We start from the raw sequence: 15,506 nt of genomic DNA on the forward strand, positions 1-15,506 counted from the left end.
CGAATCTCTGGCATTTGGAGTTCGTTGCCATCGCAAACAGATAGATCTGGGGTCTGCCTGACCTGAAGAAAAGAGGATGCCCACTTGATCCTGCTGAAGCTCCCACTCGTGGCAAGAGCGCAGCTTCCTGCTGAGGGAGTCAGTGATTGTGTTCTGGACTTCCACCAGGTGAAAAGGAAAGCAAAACATCCCCTGGGCGACAGCCCAGTGCCACAAGTCCTGCGTCTCTCTGGAGAGCGCTGGGGATCTGGTGCCCCCCTGCTTCCTGATGTAGAACATTGTGGTGGTATTGTCTGTGAAGACCCTCACCACCTTGCAGTTGAGGGACTTGAGGAACGACTTAGAGGGCCCAGAATACTGCTTGCAGTTCCAGGGCATTGATATGGCGATCCCTTTCCTCCAGAGAAGTCTGGTGGGGGCTTGCCAGGCCCTCCAGGGAGGCGTCTGGTGACCGTGTCCTGGTATGGGGGAATCTGGATATCCGTGCCCCCGGGGATGTTGGAGCGCACGCCCCACCACCTTATAGCTCAACGGAACTCCTGGTCAAGCACAATCCGGTCTGCAAAGCTTCCAGATACCTGGACCCACAGAGCGTCCAGGAATTCCTGAAGGGGCCGCATCCGCAACCTGCAGAGTCGAATCAGGCAGATACACAACATCATGCTGACAGTAGACTGTCGAGCCTGTATCCCAGGAACAGTGCGTCCTGCAATGGAATCGAGCAGGAATTTGGATAGTTCACAGAGAATACCAGATCCGTCAGCAGCCCGATGGTCCTGTACATATGTTCGACTGATTTCCCTCGACTTGGCCCGGATGAGCCAGACGTCGAGGTACGGGTACACCTGTATCCCTTGCAGACGTAGATGGGCCATGACTGGTGCCAGGCACTTCATAAACACCCTGGGCGTCAACTTCAGTATGAAGGGGAGGGCCTTGAATTGGTAGCGCTTTTCCTGTATGATGAAGCGTAGGAACTTCTGATGTTTCGCGTGAATGTGGACGTAAGCATCCTCTAGATCCAGCAACATCAGGAAATTCCCCCTTCCTCCAGTTGGCCAAGCGCATGTTGCAACATGACCATCCTGAATTTTTGGGACTTGAGGAACTTGTTTCGGCGCTGCAGGTCGAGAATGGACCTCCAGACCCGGTCTACTTTTTTTTTTTACTAAGAAGCATCCGGCGTAGACTCCGGAGCCCTGGAATCACTTTGGAACCAGCCCTATCGCCCCTTTTCTTAGCATGGCCCGTACTTCCTGCAGAAACTGCGGGATGTGGTGCTCCTGCTGGGCCACCAGTGGTACTCGTGGACACTTCTGCTGGAACTCTAGAGTGTCCGTGGACGAGAGCGTCCAGCATCCATCGGTCGGTGGAGATCTTTTCCCACAACCTGACTTAGCCCGCTAGCCGGTTTCACACCAGGGTACATGGGTGGGGGCCCAAACGTCCTGGCCGGTTCAATCCTTCCTCGGGGCCTGCGTGCCGCCTTGGGAGCAACGACGATGGCGGCCACCTCTGAACATCTTGGATGATCCCCTGCCGAATCGCTTTGACGGTCTACCGGATTTTACTCCTGATGCACGAAAGGAAGGCCGATGCTGCTGAAGCATGCCTAGAGCTTAATTGCCTGCAACGACTCGTCTACGGCCTTCCCAAAGAGATGGTCTCTGTCGAAAGGCATGTCCAGGACCCTCGTCTGAACTTCCTGCCAGAAACTGGTGGCTTTCAACCAGCCACGACAACTGAGGCAGACACCGTTCCCCATCTATCAAAACCCTGTGTCCGCAATGTCCAGGGCCACGGTGATGGCATGGTCCAATCGCGAGAGCATCTGCTGCCTTGACCGCCGTTTAGATCACCTCTCTACCCCTGGCGTCCAACTTCTTCCCCTCACTGTAAGGGGGAACAGAGGCCAAAGAAGATGGATTAGAAGACTTATTCCTCACAGCCACCGAGACCAGGCAGGGCTGCGAACGCAGGCACTTGGGTTCAGACTCAGGCCCCCGGTATTTCTTTTCCAGTGTCTCTTTTCGCCGGGGCTGAGGCAGGATTCTTCATCAGCGCCAGGCCCTCATCCCAAATGTCATCCAGGACGGGCACTGCCAGAATGGTCTTCCTCTTCGCCTCTCGGCACTGGTAAAGGAAACCCTCCTTCTTGGTCTCTTCAGGCGTCAGCTGAACGAGCTCAGACAAGCGGGTGACCATGGAGTGGAACAATCCCAATTCGTCCGGTGAAGAATCTCTCGACGGAGGGGAGATGCCCCTGCCGCTGTTGTCGTCCATGTCCATCGTCACTGTTTCCGTCCCCATATCCTTGGGGTGATGGAGCGGATTGGGGGGAATGTGAGGCGGTTGATGAGGAGGCGTGGAGAGCAGTTTCTGTCATGATGCCTACCCCCGGGCATCCAGATCGAGTCCATCAGCCCCAGGAGCAGGCATCCAGATACTCATTAAAACCCCAACAGCCCCGGCTGGGGGCTGTTTGGATTCAGTCCTTAGGCACCAGGCTTATAGACTTTACTTACCTTATGCAGACCATGCTGCAAATGAGTCCAAGCCAACTTGAGGCCTGGATGGGACTATTTTATTACACGGACTATTTTTCACTTGGGTGTGGTTCTGGGGAACTTCTTACCTGGGACTACTTTGCTGGCCATTTAAACCACGCCCGAACATCAGCCCATGCTTCGCGTTATTCTGCATCCAGCAGCGTGACGCTCACCGTGTCTGCAAGTCAGCATCCAGTCTTCTGCCACGCCCGTCTCGAATCCGGAGCTCCTAGACAAAAGGAAAAGAAAGGAGAAGAGGTTAGATCATGGACATTATTTGATTCCTTACCTGATTCCGGACCCAGCACATCTCCGAGCCTGGAAAGGACATTATTTCAGCACGCGTCGCTTCGCTAGCAGCAGCGCCGCGTTATACTCACCAGTCCACCGCATCTTTCGACTCGGCGCTGCCTCCGTCATTTTCTTCGTCGAAATCCAGCACTTGGGGGGAAAACAAAAGGAACAAGGTGAGCCGAGAAAACCGACAAAGTCAATCTCTTGCCACCATAGGCCTACCTGCTTTACCACCGGAGGTATTATTCTTTAATTCGCTGCATCTTCCTATGCCGCACCTATAAAAGGGAGAGAAAACGGCAAGTTAAACTCATGCAACTTTCACCGGACAGTGTTTGGTAATACAGACTCTTACCTGAACGCCATCAGCTGCCTCCAGGCACTACTCTTTTGGACCCAGCTGCAACCTAACGAGGGAATGGAACAAGAGTGAACATCGGACATATTGAACTCTTGGAACTTTATAGACACTGGAGTCAATATTCCTCCGGAACTCCTCCAGTACCTTCAACCCAGTGAAGTAACTTATCTCCGCGCCCCTGCATGCCATGCAGGATGGAAAGCTCATTTAAAAACATAAGGTGAGGTTGCCAAGGGGATATCGGAGGCAATTAGTGGGGAGAACGAGAACTGTTGGGGGGGCCATCACTAAAGTCCACGGGTGGCTAAATCCCTTTCTCCACTTGCAGGAGAATACTTCTAAGAGTCCAGCAGACAAGATTAGGCGGGCCAGTCCAGACTGTCATCTCTTCACTATGCATCACGCTGGTGGAGACCGCAGCTGTCCGGGTCCGATCGACGCCCCTGTGGGAACCAGGTGAGCGTAACAGATTCCTCTTCTTTGCCAGCGGGGGCCCACTGCCACTGGGGCCAGGGGTGCCGTCGCCCTCCACTTCTGGATCCCCGACACCAGAGTGTGGAGAGTTGACAGGATGTCCAACGACACGTCCCTGGGAGGAGGAGGGGGAGTATGCTTGTTAGGCCCAGCACCTACGTCGTCGATTCCACTGTCATCCTCCTCTGCGTTTCAGCCGCCGTCGTTCCCGACGTCCTCCAGGACCGTGTCAACGGACACCATGTTCTCTTGGTGCAAAGAAGAAATATCCGTGCCCTGGAGCACAGTAGAGGCCTTCACTGTCCCCCCCCACTTTTTGCATCCTGAGGAGTCGGGCCGGGCTCAGGGCTGGCATCCTTTTCTCTGGTGCCTTCTTCGCCGGTCTGCCCCTTTCACCTTCAAGAGGGTGGCCACCACCAGCTAGATTGTCGAGGATGACTTCTCATGGACTACCTGGGCCTTCAGAGGTAGGTCGGACACCTTACCATGCGCCTTCGTCTTCTCCAGCTTCTCCTGCATTTTACCGGGGTTAGCCAACTTTCTCTTCGAGGAGGAGCTGGAGCGATGGCTTGAGATGGCTACAGATGGGGATGATGAGTGTGCCCTGCTCGTCGCGGGATCCGCTTGCGAGCCAACCCTGACATAAATGGATGCAGTGCTTGGCCTGGTCTTGGGCCCCCACGGATGGAGCACCCTCAAAGGACTTAGAAGCCCGTTTCTCGGACTGGCCGGTCCTGGGTGAGGCATGCCCCTGCTTGCCGCACAGGTTAGAGGCCTTGGCGTTGAGCCACGCAGCCAATATACTGTGCCGATTGTTGACTGTGCGTTTGGTGAATCCCAGGAAAATTTCGCAATTTGCTTCCTTGTGATACGGATGGAGACATAAGAGGCACTGGGAGTGTTTGTCCTCCACAAACACATTCCTCAATCCGCAGCTGGAGCAGAGCTTGGAGAGAGAACATCCGTTCTTCTCCTCCGACATGGTCCGGCATGCAGTGTAGGCCCGATGGTCTTCTGGAATCTTCTATGCAAACACAATGATTCTTGCCTGTGAGGGGGCAATGAAAGATGCCAACAAACGGATCCCTGCTTGCCGGTCAAAGGAACGACAAAAATCTAACAAAAACACAAGGACTCCCAACACTTGAACGTGCGGTAGAAACCTGAAGATGGCTGCCAGACGAGGGGCGTAGGGAGAGGGCAGTCATTGGCTGGGGACAGTATGACCCAGAGCTCAGTGATTGGTTTATAGAAGAAAGACCGTTTGTAAGTGAAAGTGAAACTTTTTTCTTTTACCGAGGATTCCCAGCCTGGTGACGGGGAATATTCATGAGCATGTGAGTTCATGCCAGACCCCATGCTGGAGAAGCCTTGAACTCCAGTTCCACTGTAGTATCAAGGTCTTCCACACCAAACTTCAGTTTTGTGGCATCGACTCCAAGTTTATCATACATGTTTGTTTAACCTCGTTTCTTATTAATCAAATTCCTTACCAATGGTACCTGGGGTTTAATCCATAGCTCATGCTTGCCTAATTCTAGGAAACAGTCCTTCACATGTGCTAACCACTTCAGGCTTTTCCCCTCTTCATGGCTCATTACATGTGACAACGCCTTCCTATCTACTTACAACCTTTCCCCATTCCAGATCCTGGCCCAGAATATACCAGGTCTGTACAATATCCGATCGGCGATCCTGTTATCTAGTTCGAGATGGACCAGGGCTGATGGTGCTGACACGGATAGGAGTAACAATTTCTTTAGAAATGTATTTTCACATACACATAGATTGCAGGTGTTGGTATGTCCCCATAATTTCGAGCAATACGAGGTTGCTGGGACTGCTTGTTATAGAGTTCCAAGGCAGGGGAAATTGCCCCCCTGCCATGTTTTGTAAAGAAAGAAGAAATTCCGCCACAGTATTGGTTGAGAGATAGTAGTGATATTTTAACCTGTGGCTCCCAGCTACCAGATTCCTCCAACAGCACTGCGAGGTAGTCATAATGTGTGACTAGTTCAATACTGTCACCACAGGCACGTAATCTTAATATTCTCCTTTTTGCGTGCTGCGGTCTGAAGACCATCAATGTACATTTTGCCATATTTAGTGAAAGGTGTAATTCAGAGCATTTGTTTTAAAAAATGGTCCAAGCACACTTCAGGCCCTGGGGTGTTGTAGCCAGGAGGACCGCCTCATCCGCATAGAAGAGAGCAGAATATTTGTGTCCATTCTGGGGCTGTCCTGACATCCACTCATCAATTCATCGATCATTTCTTGGTTATAACTAATGAATATGAATGGGGCCAGGGTACAGCGTTGCCTTACTCCAATATTGACCCCAAAGTCATGTGCTGTGTCTCTTCACCCCTTGCCCCATATCTAACAGTAGCAGTATAGGCGGAGTATAGTGAAAGTATAATAGCAACCAGATCAGACAGGGCATTTCGCCTCAGCAGGATGTTCCACAATTACTCTCTTGAAACGGTATCAAAGACTGTTTTCAGGTCTACAAAGACAGCATAAAGATCCATTTTCTTCAATAAGATGTGTTTAGCGATGATCAAAAACAGGATAAAACAGTGGTCTATCGTACCCCTGTTTGACCCGAACCCCCCCGAAGATAAGTGATTTTATTTTCACAGTCTGCCTATTCCTGGAACGGGTCAAGTATTCATTTACCAAAAAGCTTACAGACTCCATCCAAAAGCGAGATGGAGCAATAATTACCTGGGGAATCTCTGCCACCTTTCTTATAAGTAAGTACATTGTTGCCCTATGCCAAGAGGCTGGGAACTCACCACTGCGCAGAACGGCATTAAACAATTTACACTGGGCCATAGCCCAACCTCATCCTTAAAAAGGTCTACTGGGATCAAATCAAGGCTGGTTGCTTTATTGTTTTTCCGATTGTTAATGGCATCCTCCACATCCCCAGTAGTAAAGGTAGCTGGAGTGATGTAGCATATATGTCGTCTGAAAATCACCAAATTCCTGGACAGGGAGTAAATGTTATGTTCTGTTACGGTGCATTTGCGTAGCACCTTATATAGCATTGGTATGATCTCAAAGCGCAGTAGGGTGAACGCTCTTGGGGACCGTAATCCAGGTCAGTGTAGAGAGTAGGATAGTATAAAGTGCTTGGGTGCACTTGGTATGTGTGCAGCCAGAGTGGTTTGCGCAGGGTTGGCTGCATCCTAATGCTAGGTACAGTGTAGTGGTTGTAAGAAATCTCGAATGTGTGCAGCAAGGTGGGTGGTCTGCGGGTCTGCATTCTGGCTGCTGGCGTGATGCCTGTGTGGGAGATTATGTGAACAGCTAGGCCGATTTTATGGGGGTTTTGCTGCGTTCTAACAGACTGCTGAGGTGTTCAAGGAGGAGTGTAGCTATGTGTGCAGCTAGGCCGAAATTGATCGAGGGGTATAGCTGCGTTCTATTGTTTGTTGGTGTAAGGTGGAGAGTGAGCATATCGCTAGGAATGAGAGTCTGATGGAACCACCGCCGAGTTTCGACTTGAGCCTTTGGGAACCGTAAGCTCTTCGTAGAAGGCACTCTCTTGCCGAGTTTCGTACATCTAGCATTCCTAGGTCTGGACACCGGAATCCGAGCCTATGCGGTTCCTGTGTCGCCCCGGTGTGGTGATGAACTTTGTGGGTGCCTTGCTGCTGTGCCCCCCTGTGCCCTAAAACGAGCTGCAGTGGAACCAGTGGCCTGATCCCTTCAACAGAAGTGGAGAAATCGCCACTGTCCTGCCATGGACTGAGGTCCCAGAATGCAGCCCCTCAAAGCCGGAGAGACGCACAACTGCGGGATTCGAACCTGCGTGCAAACTGGACTAGACTGTTGAAGTTGGGTCTGAACAGCATCGAGGGTCGTAAGTACTTGCAACCCTTACCGGTGGCCCCTGGCGCATCCACAGACTTTTACGCACAAGTGTCCCCCAAGGGCCACTCTCATTTTTTAAGGTAGTCTGTGCTCCCAACCTATTCCCAATTCCTGGAAATCGCTCTGCCCTCTTGTGGAGACCCTCCTTGAAAAGTGGAACTTTATTATCTAACCGCAAGATTGAGTGCCCTGGCACTGAATGTACTTTTGAGCACAAGGCTCCACACTTCGAGGGGCTGGACTGCCAAGTAAGGTGGGGTTTGAGTTGTTGAAGGACTGCCTACATTATATTTGTACTGTATGATGCCTTTCTGTTGCAGGTTCTGGATCTCTACTTGTTGGATATTACTTTAGACTAATAGTTACTGTTTAGAGGTTTCCTAGTATAGTGTTGTTTTAGTATTGTTAATATTGGTGAGTTTCATCTTGTGTTTGAGCTAAAAGGCCTTTAATAAATGTATATGTATTTTTGATATATACACCTGACAGAGTACTTTGTGGTGGTGTTTGCTGTGTGTGCTCATTGTGGACTATCGATCACCCTCACCCCTCCTGAGACCTAGTCTTGACCGCTGCCAATGCTACCTTGATTGGTCTGCCTTGTCCAGAAGGTTAACCTGTTCCAAGAAACTAGGCTGGCCTTCTGAACCTCTGCACACAAGGTCAGAATTCAGAAACCCATTTTAACAGCAATGAATTTGACAGTGTTGGTGCCAAGTTAGAGTAGGCCGACCCTCCAAGACTGGCAGAATTTCAGGCTGGAATAACTCGTAGAAGTGCTGTGCTTGATTTTAGGGTGCGAGTTGGGTGGTAGGGCATAATCGTCTATTGAAGGTATTTTGAGCAGGACTTGTGCACTGCTCGGTGGGTGATGCATAGGATGTTGAATGTGGTCCTTCGTCCAATAGGGAGCCAGTGAAGGGTGCAGAGGGCAGGCGAGATGTGGTTCCTACGTCCCACTGCAAGGAGGAGTCTGCCAGCTGCATTTTGGACTCTGGAGTTTGTTGAGTTGGTAGGCTGGTGCACCCAAGTCAATGGAGTTTGCATAATCCAGTCTGGACATGGCAATGGACAGAATAGATGAGTCTGTTGGGGTAGCTGCGGTAAGGGAAGATGTGTCTCATGAGCCTGAGGTGGTAGTGGCAGGATTTGGATGCATTGTTAGTCTGGTTGGACAGGATTAGGCCTGAGTCCATTGTGCAGCCAAGGTTTTGGACTGTGATCGAGGTAGGGGTGTTGTGGGATGTGCCGAGGGAGGGTGGCCATGGCAGTGGTTGCGGAACTGGTGCTGTGTTGCCACATACCATGATCTCTGTTTTCCCTGGGTTTAGGAGGAGGTGGTTTATTGTCATCCACAGGTCTATCTCTCTCAGGCAGGCTGCTAGGTCGGGGATCAGAGCTAGATTTGGGGATTATCAGGATAACCTGGGTGTCATCTGCGTAATTAAAGCAGGTGAGGTTGTGCGAGTGGATGATCTCTGGAAGCAGGGTCATGTAGAGGTTTAAAAGGAGAGGCAAGCGCCTTGAGGTACTCGTGTTCACAAGGCGAGCAGAGGAGGTAAAAGGGGCGAGGAAAGTGATTTGGTTCCTGTTAAGGAACGAGGCAATCCAGTTGAGTGCCGAGGCTCTGATTCCTAGGGAGTGGAGTCGGTCGAGGAGGATTGAGTGGTTAATGGTGGAAGGTTTGCCATTAATGGAGGCTGTGTTGTTCAGTCGCAGAATGTTTGCGTGGACGTGGGGCAATGGTGCAGGGTGGCTTCAAGAATCCCGAGTGATCCTGTGTAGCTCTTGATGCAGCAGTTCAGGATTCTTTTATAGTAGTAGGCTTTTTTGGCCTTTCAGATCTCATTTGTAGTTGCAGTGATGGTGGGTGAGCATGGATTTGCTAAGAGGGGTTTTGGATGTTCACCATTTGCGCTCAAGGGAGCGGTTGTGGGTTTTGAAAGTCTTCAGTTGGGGCGTGAACCATTTGGGGGTAGGTCCTTTACGGGCAGGAGGGGACAGCAGGGGGTGAAAGGAAGTAGTGAGTTGTTAAGCAAAAAGTCAAAGAATTTGATAGGTGGAGGTGTATCTGAGGACGGGAGTGTGCGCAGCAGGGCCAGATTAGGCAGAACGGTGACCTTGTTCCAGCACTTGTGATCGTGTGGGGGGGACAGTGCGTGCCTTGGGTGGTGGGGCTGGTGTGCGGTTAAAGGAAGGTAAGGCTGAATGGTCTGTCCAGATGAGGGTTTTGGGGCTGGACACAGACAAAGTTGGAGTAGCTGAAGATTGCATCAAGGGTGTGGCCTTCAGTGTGGGTCGGACATGTGACGTGTCGGGAGAGATTGAGAGCCTCCAGGCGGTCAGCCAGGGGATATGTCATGAGGTTGTTGGGCACATCAAACCAGATTCTGAAGTCCACCAGAATAGTGAGTGCTGGGTGGTTGACCAGAATGGTAGCTAGTGAGTCACAGAGATTGTTGACAAAATGTCTGTCGCATCCCAGAGGCCTGTATATGAGTAGAAAACTGTGTGAGAGAGTGGGCAACAGGGAGATTCTGACCAGAAGGGATTCACAGTTAGCTGTGCATGGCTAAGTTTCAGTGAGTGAGATGGAACTGGTTTGAAATCGTCTGTGCACCATGTTTTAGTGTTGAAGATGAGATTGGGATTGTCAGAAGCTAGAAGGTCCGGCATTGAAAAGGAGGCGGGTGACTTTGTGGCTCCCCTGATGCTAGTGGCTGGTGGGGAAGTGCCGGTAGCCACAAAGGGCGGTGTGGCCAGAGCAGTCGGCATGACTGGGTCCGACTGCAGGGTGGTGGGTGTGGTCTGGGTCCCGGGTACTGATTGAGGGGGCGGGAGAGTGAGATCTGTCGGGAGCGGGAAGAGTGGGCGTGCAGTGGCTGGTTTGCATGAGATGGGAGTAGGTGGAATGAGGGTGGGCTGTGGTGCCGGTGTGATGTGTGGGTTCCGGATAGCTTTTGGATCTGATGCGAGTCCAGAGGGAGATGTAGGTGTTGAGGTGGTAGGTGAGTGGTTGTGTTCAAAGAGGGACAGTCGGGGGGTATCTAGCAGTGGGGTCCAAACAGCTTGGTTGTGGGGACTGAGGGCTGATGCAGGCGGGGTGAGGGACCTTCATTTTTCCACGGTTTTGTGTGTTTGGGTGCAAGTTGTGCGAGAGAGGGTAGGGGGAATCAGAGGGGGGAAAAGGAGGAGGGGCTAGCCCTGGAAAGAGCAAGGCATGCCATGCTGAAAGAGGGGGAAAGATGTATAAGGGGGTGGTCTGAAGATGAAGGTTGATGGGTTGGGCATTGCAAGTGGAGGGGGCTTAACTGAGGGATTCACGGTCGATGGTGTGAGTGGGTCGGGCCTGCTTAGGGGACACTGGGTTTTCGAGGTTCTGGGGATAGGGGCGAGGTGGGGCGGGTTGGAGGTGAAAGGCAGGGGGGTATACGTATTGACGGGGTTGGTGAAGCTATGCAGAGCTGCCCACGTATGAGTGTTTGGTAGGGTGTGAAGAGAGGGAGGTACATGGTTTTCTGGCTGGGGCGGGGAGGGAAGAGGGCGGTGGAGCTGATCCATGAGGGGAGTTTCTGCGGGGAGGTGCAGATGTTGGGGAGGTGGCTGGGAGGTTGTGTTTGTAGCGCTAGAGCGTTCCTCTGGCTTGAGAGTTAGATGTAGCCCGGAGCAGAGTTCTGGTTAAGGCGGGAGGGATAAGGTTGGTGGAGCTGATCTGGGGGCGGCGGGAAAGTTACTGCGTGGAGTTGCAGATGTTGGGGTAGTGCCTGGGAGGTTGTATTTGAAGCGCCAGAGTGCTCTCCTCTGGCTTGGGAGTTGGATGTAGCACGGTATGTGGACAAGGGGATTGAGGGTGAGGGTTACTCTCAGCGGTTGACTGGGGGGACGATGGAGGGGTCTAAGAGGGGGGAGAATGTGCAGGGGTGTGTTGGAGCGGGGTAGAGGAGGGGCGGTTCATGGTGCGCCAGATTGCTCCTCTGGTCTGAGAGTTGGAGGGTGTGTGGTGAGTGGAGGGAGGGTCAGAGTGTAGGAGGGTTCTGGTGCCGGGGTGGGGGATGTAAATGTGTTGTGGCGTATAGCTGGGGTTTGTAAATGAAGGAGCTAGATTGGCAGCGGGGCGCATGGCGTGGTGCTTATTTGCTTGCCAGAGGGTTTCTTTCATTAGTGGCTTGGGATGCGTGTGGCGAGTGGCTGTGTGCAGGGTTGTTGCTCTGAGTGACAGTGTTGTGGATGGGTCAGAGTTGTGGGGGCGGAGAGGTGGTCTTGGTTGTCGCTGTGTACCTGTCAGATTTGGAGCCCATAAAGGGGGAGATTGGTCACAAACTCTTTCCCCAGCCAATGGATATTCACACAATTCCAAGAACTCCCAGCAAGACAAGCACTCAATCCCACAAGGGAATTATATGCAGGGTAAGGTGAGAACCCGCTCGTTGGCTCTCCCTCTTCTGCAGATAAAACACATTTATTAGCACTGAATAAACTGTCTCAGTTCCATAAGCTTCTCTGGCCCCCAGACTGCCTTCCTTTCGATAGGACACTCGAAATATGAACAGTATAACTGAATCATGCTGGATACACAGGTACACAGTGTTGGAACCGCCTGGTATGGGTCCCTCTTGTGATTTGGAGGCCAAAAGATGGTAGCATTCTTCCTGAAGCACAGACATGTGTTCACAGGCCTCCTTTCAGTTACTCAAGTGTTTACAGCCTGCTCAGATGCTCTAGTGAAGTGGCAAAACAGCAAGCTCTTTTCTCTCTGAAAGTCTCCTCAGCTCTCCATGGTCACCACCGGGAATCTCTTCCTGTCCCCCAGTGTGGCCTCAGCTAAACAGAGGGATTGGAGGGGGAATACAACCAATGGGAATCAAGACCAACGCGGCACAGATCCCTACCACTTGGCTTACCATAAGGCACGGTAGATAAATGGGACTGATATCGGTATTCCCTTTCTACATACCCTCCCAGTCCTAGTCTATTCCCTTGCTTGCATGCGCTGGACTTAGGGGAGGAGAATCTACAGGGAATGACCAGCCTAGGTGGGGCTGGGCACACTAACAGAGCACCTCCCGGCTTCCTCTTGTGCCTATTACCAAGTAGTTGTCACTGTAGCTGGCATCTTAGAAAATAATACAATAAAATCAGGATCCCACCCATTCCCCTCTTCCCTTGCCCAGAGTGGAGGGACCCTGGCGCTATTACAAAAACTCTACTGTGATCGAAAATTGCTTTTGGGCGGAGTGTGCTACTTGTGCCTGCTTTGGACGATCCCCCTGGATTCAGTGGTGTAGCTGTGAATTCCTTGCCTCCAACAGTTCCTTTGCATTCTGGGGTGGAAAACCAAAATGAAATGGGCCTGTCTGAAGACAGAGCGATTTCTGAGGAGTACGTTTTGGATAAGGTTCTTGGAGGCATTTGTGGACGTCCTTAAGTGCGACTCTGGTTGATTCACTAATGAAGTTGCGGATCAACCGCAGTGAGGGTGGAAGTGGGTTAAACTGGATATCGATCAGTACTCTTGGCTCAAAGATTTGCCTACAGATTTCCAGTGTGCAGCATTGATACACCAAAAAGATTACATACAGTAGGGTTAGGCTGTGTTGTAAATAAATCACACAAAAACATGGATTAGAAATTGGCAATTTCATTGGCAAATAAACCAATGAGTTATGAGCACACTTAGCTACAACAATTCAGTGAATAATTTAAAATTACTAACGTGAAATTTTAGGTATTATTGCTTTCTCAATGATTTTTGGTAGAATGTCGTCATCAACATGGTCTTCATCGTTTGATTCTGCCACCCTTTTAGCAATATCAAAATCTTTTATGCTTCTGAACCATGGCATCTGCTCCAGATCTAAAAAGCCCTGTCAAGTAAAAGTGAAGCAGAAATTATCCCTGGTATGACTTATATGCAATAAAGCAAAAACAATAATGTTAATCTAAGACAAGTCTTGCAAAGAAATCACATATTTGTATTATAGTGCAAGCCATTTAGAGAGGACGAGTAATGTGCACAATTCATATAAGTAGTTCCAACTGTGGTGTTTCCTTAACTTGTGAGGAAAGGTTGCTCAGTCTGCTAAGTAGACAACATAAGAGCATGGAATAGAGGTAGGCTTTGCAGATACTGGCACTTTAACGGTTGAACAGCAGGCCTGGGAGAGATAATGGGAAGCTACCAGGCTACAGAGCAACCCACACAGTAAATCAGTGGAATGAGTGAGTCACACCACAAAAAGAGGGTCAGTACACCGGCTTAACCGAATATGCGGGGCGGATCCCTCAGCATGACAACAAGTTCTGTGCACAAATAGCCCCTCTTGCAAACTGGCATTAAGAAACCTGCAAAACCAACAGGGATTTTGATTTCAGCGTGCTGCCATTGCCTATAGGCGGTGGGCCGGCATAGGAGAAAGGGGTGGGACTTAAGACCCCTTATGTTTTTGTCTACCTGGAACAACTCCCCGGGAGAAAGGAAACCAAGAAGTTGGCCCAGGGAACCAGGTGTTAAGTGAGCCAATTGAAAGGAAAGTAGGTAGAGGGAACAGGAAACAGCAAGGTGTGGGTTATTTGGGTGAGGAGAAGGAGGACCAACAGAAGTAGAGGAAGGTCGGAGAAGACCGTGGAGGAGAATTGTTGCAAGGTGAAGGTTTGGTTGGTGGCAGAAAGTGGATTGGTGGTGTGAATGTGCAATAGTGATAGAGGGAGAAAAGGGAGTAAATGGGGAGGTGAATAGAGATGTTAAAGATAGAGTAATTGAGATAGATGTCAGGGGATAGAGGAGTAGTGAAGAGAGGTGAGCGCTAGTGTAGAGAAGGGAGAGTAGTAAAGTGGAGAGTAGAGAGTAAGATCGGAAGGTGGAGACAGGGAGCGGCGAGAGGAAGATCGGAGGGAAAGCAGCGTGAAGGAGAGAAAGAATGGAGGATGGTTGGAGTAGCAGAGGAGAGTAGGACGAAAGTAGGGAGAGTGACGGTGACGGCGAGAGGAATTGGATGGAAAGGACCAAGTGGGGCCTGAATGTACCAATCCTGATGTTATATAACATTGGGGGAACTTAGATTAGGGACAACCTAGATGTTCCCAGAGGGCGTTGGAGAAGGTTTGTGCCTTTAGGCCATTACAGTCAGCATGTCAGATAGTAGGGGTTCCTGCTCTCCAGTGACAAACCTGGAGTTGAGGGACAGAGGAATTAAGGGCTATAGACAAGAGGGAGAGGGACGGCCCTTAAGGAGACACTTGACTAATCTATAAATAAAAACCCTTGAACTGTCTTTGAAAGATTGGTGTGTTCAAGAGGCCATCTATGACACTGCAAACATCAAGAGAAGTCGTCCCATTTGGGGATTGTAAAGGCAGTCAACTTTCTGCTTTTCCCCTCTCCTGCCATTGCAACCCTTTTTGCCTTACTCAAGGTATAGGATATTGGGTCGCCCTTAAGGCCCCCCCGTCCAAGTGGTGCTTCTCAGGCACCCCATGTTGGTCATAGGGTGATTATATCACTGTAGATTGGTTTTAAGGAGAAGTTTGATGGTAGCTGTACTTTAGGTGTGGCTTCACCAGTGGTGCAAGCCATTTTACCACACTTGTAGCCCAATGTACCTTTTTAGTAGCCATGGGCATTGTATTGTTCTTTTTTAAATTCATACATGGCGTTTGCCAAGGTGCTGCACAAAATTAGATCCTACAATTTAAGAAGCAGAATATTTTATGACAGCCTTAAACTAAGAGATAGAGGAGAGCAGAAGGTGTTTAAGATGTGAGCGGAAGTGGTAGAGAATGGGAGAGGATCTTATGCTGAGGGGAAGGGAGTTCCAATGTTTAGGGGCAAGAAGAGTGAAAGAGCAGTAGCTGGATCTGGTGCCTGGGGGTTTAGGAACAATAAGGTGAAACCGTGCTTGAGAGCAAAGAGGGTAGGGGGTAGTATAAAGAGAAATTAGGGAGGAAAG

At 50.5% G+C, this 15,506-nt stretch overlaps 1 protein-coding gene across 2 annotated transcripts in view; it reads right to left on the minus strand.

The window, feature by feature from the left end:
• The window catches only part of GCFC2 (GC-rich sequence DNA-binding factor 2), a 945,959-nt gene that overhangs the window by 257,604 nt on the left and 672,849 nt on the right, over positions 1-15,506 (minus strand). For both annotated transcript variants that reach the window (XM_069605850.1, XM_069605849.1), the window contains exon 12: positions 13,274-13,424. In XM_069605850.1, the coding sequence (XP_069461951.1) occupies positions 13,274-13,424 (151 nt within the window). The remainder of the gene's footprint in view (positions 1-13,273; positions 13,425-15,506) is intronic.

This window comes from Ambystoma mexicanum, chromosome 4p (assembly GCF_040938575.1).
Source record: "Ambystoma mexicanum isolate Mex_15411 chromosome 4p, UKY_AmexF1_1, whole genome shotgun sequence".
Taxonomy (NCBI): Eukaryota; Metazoa; Chordata; class Amphibia; order Caudata; family Ambystomatidae; genus Ambystoma; species Ambystoma mexicanum.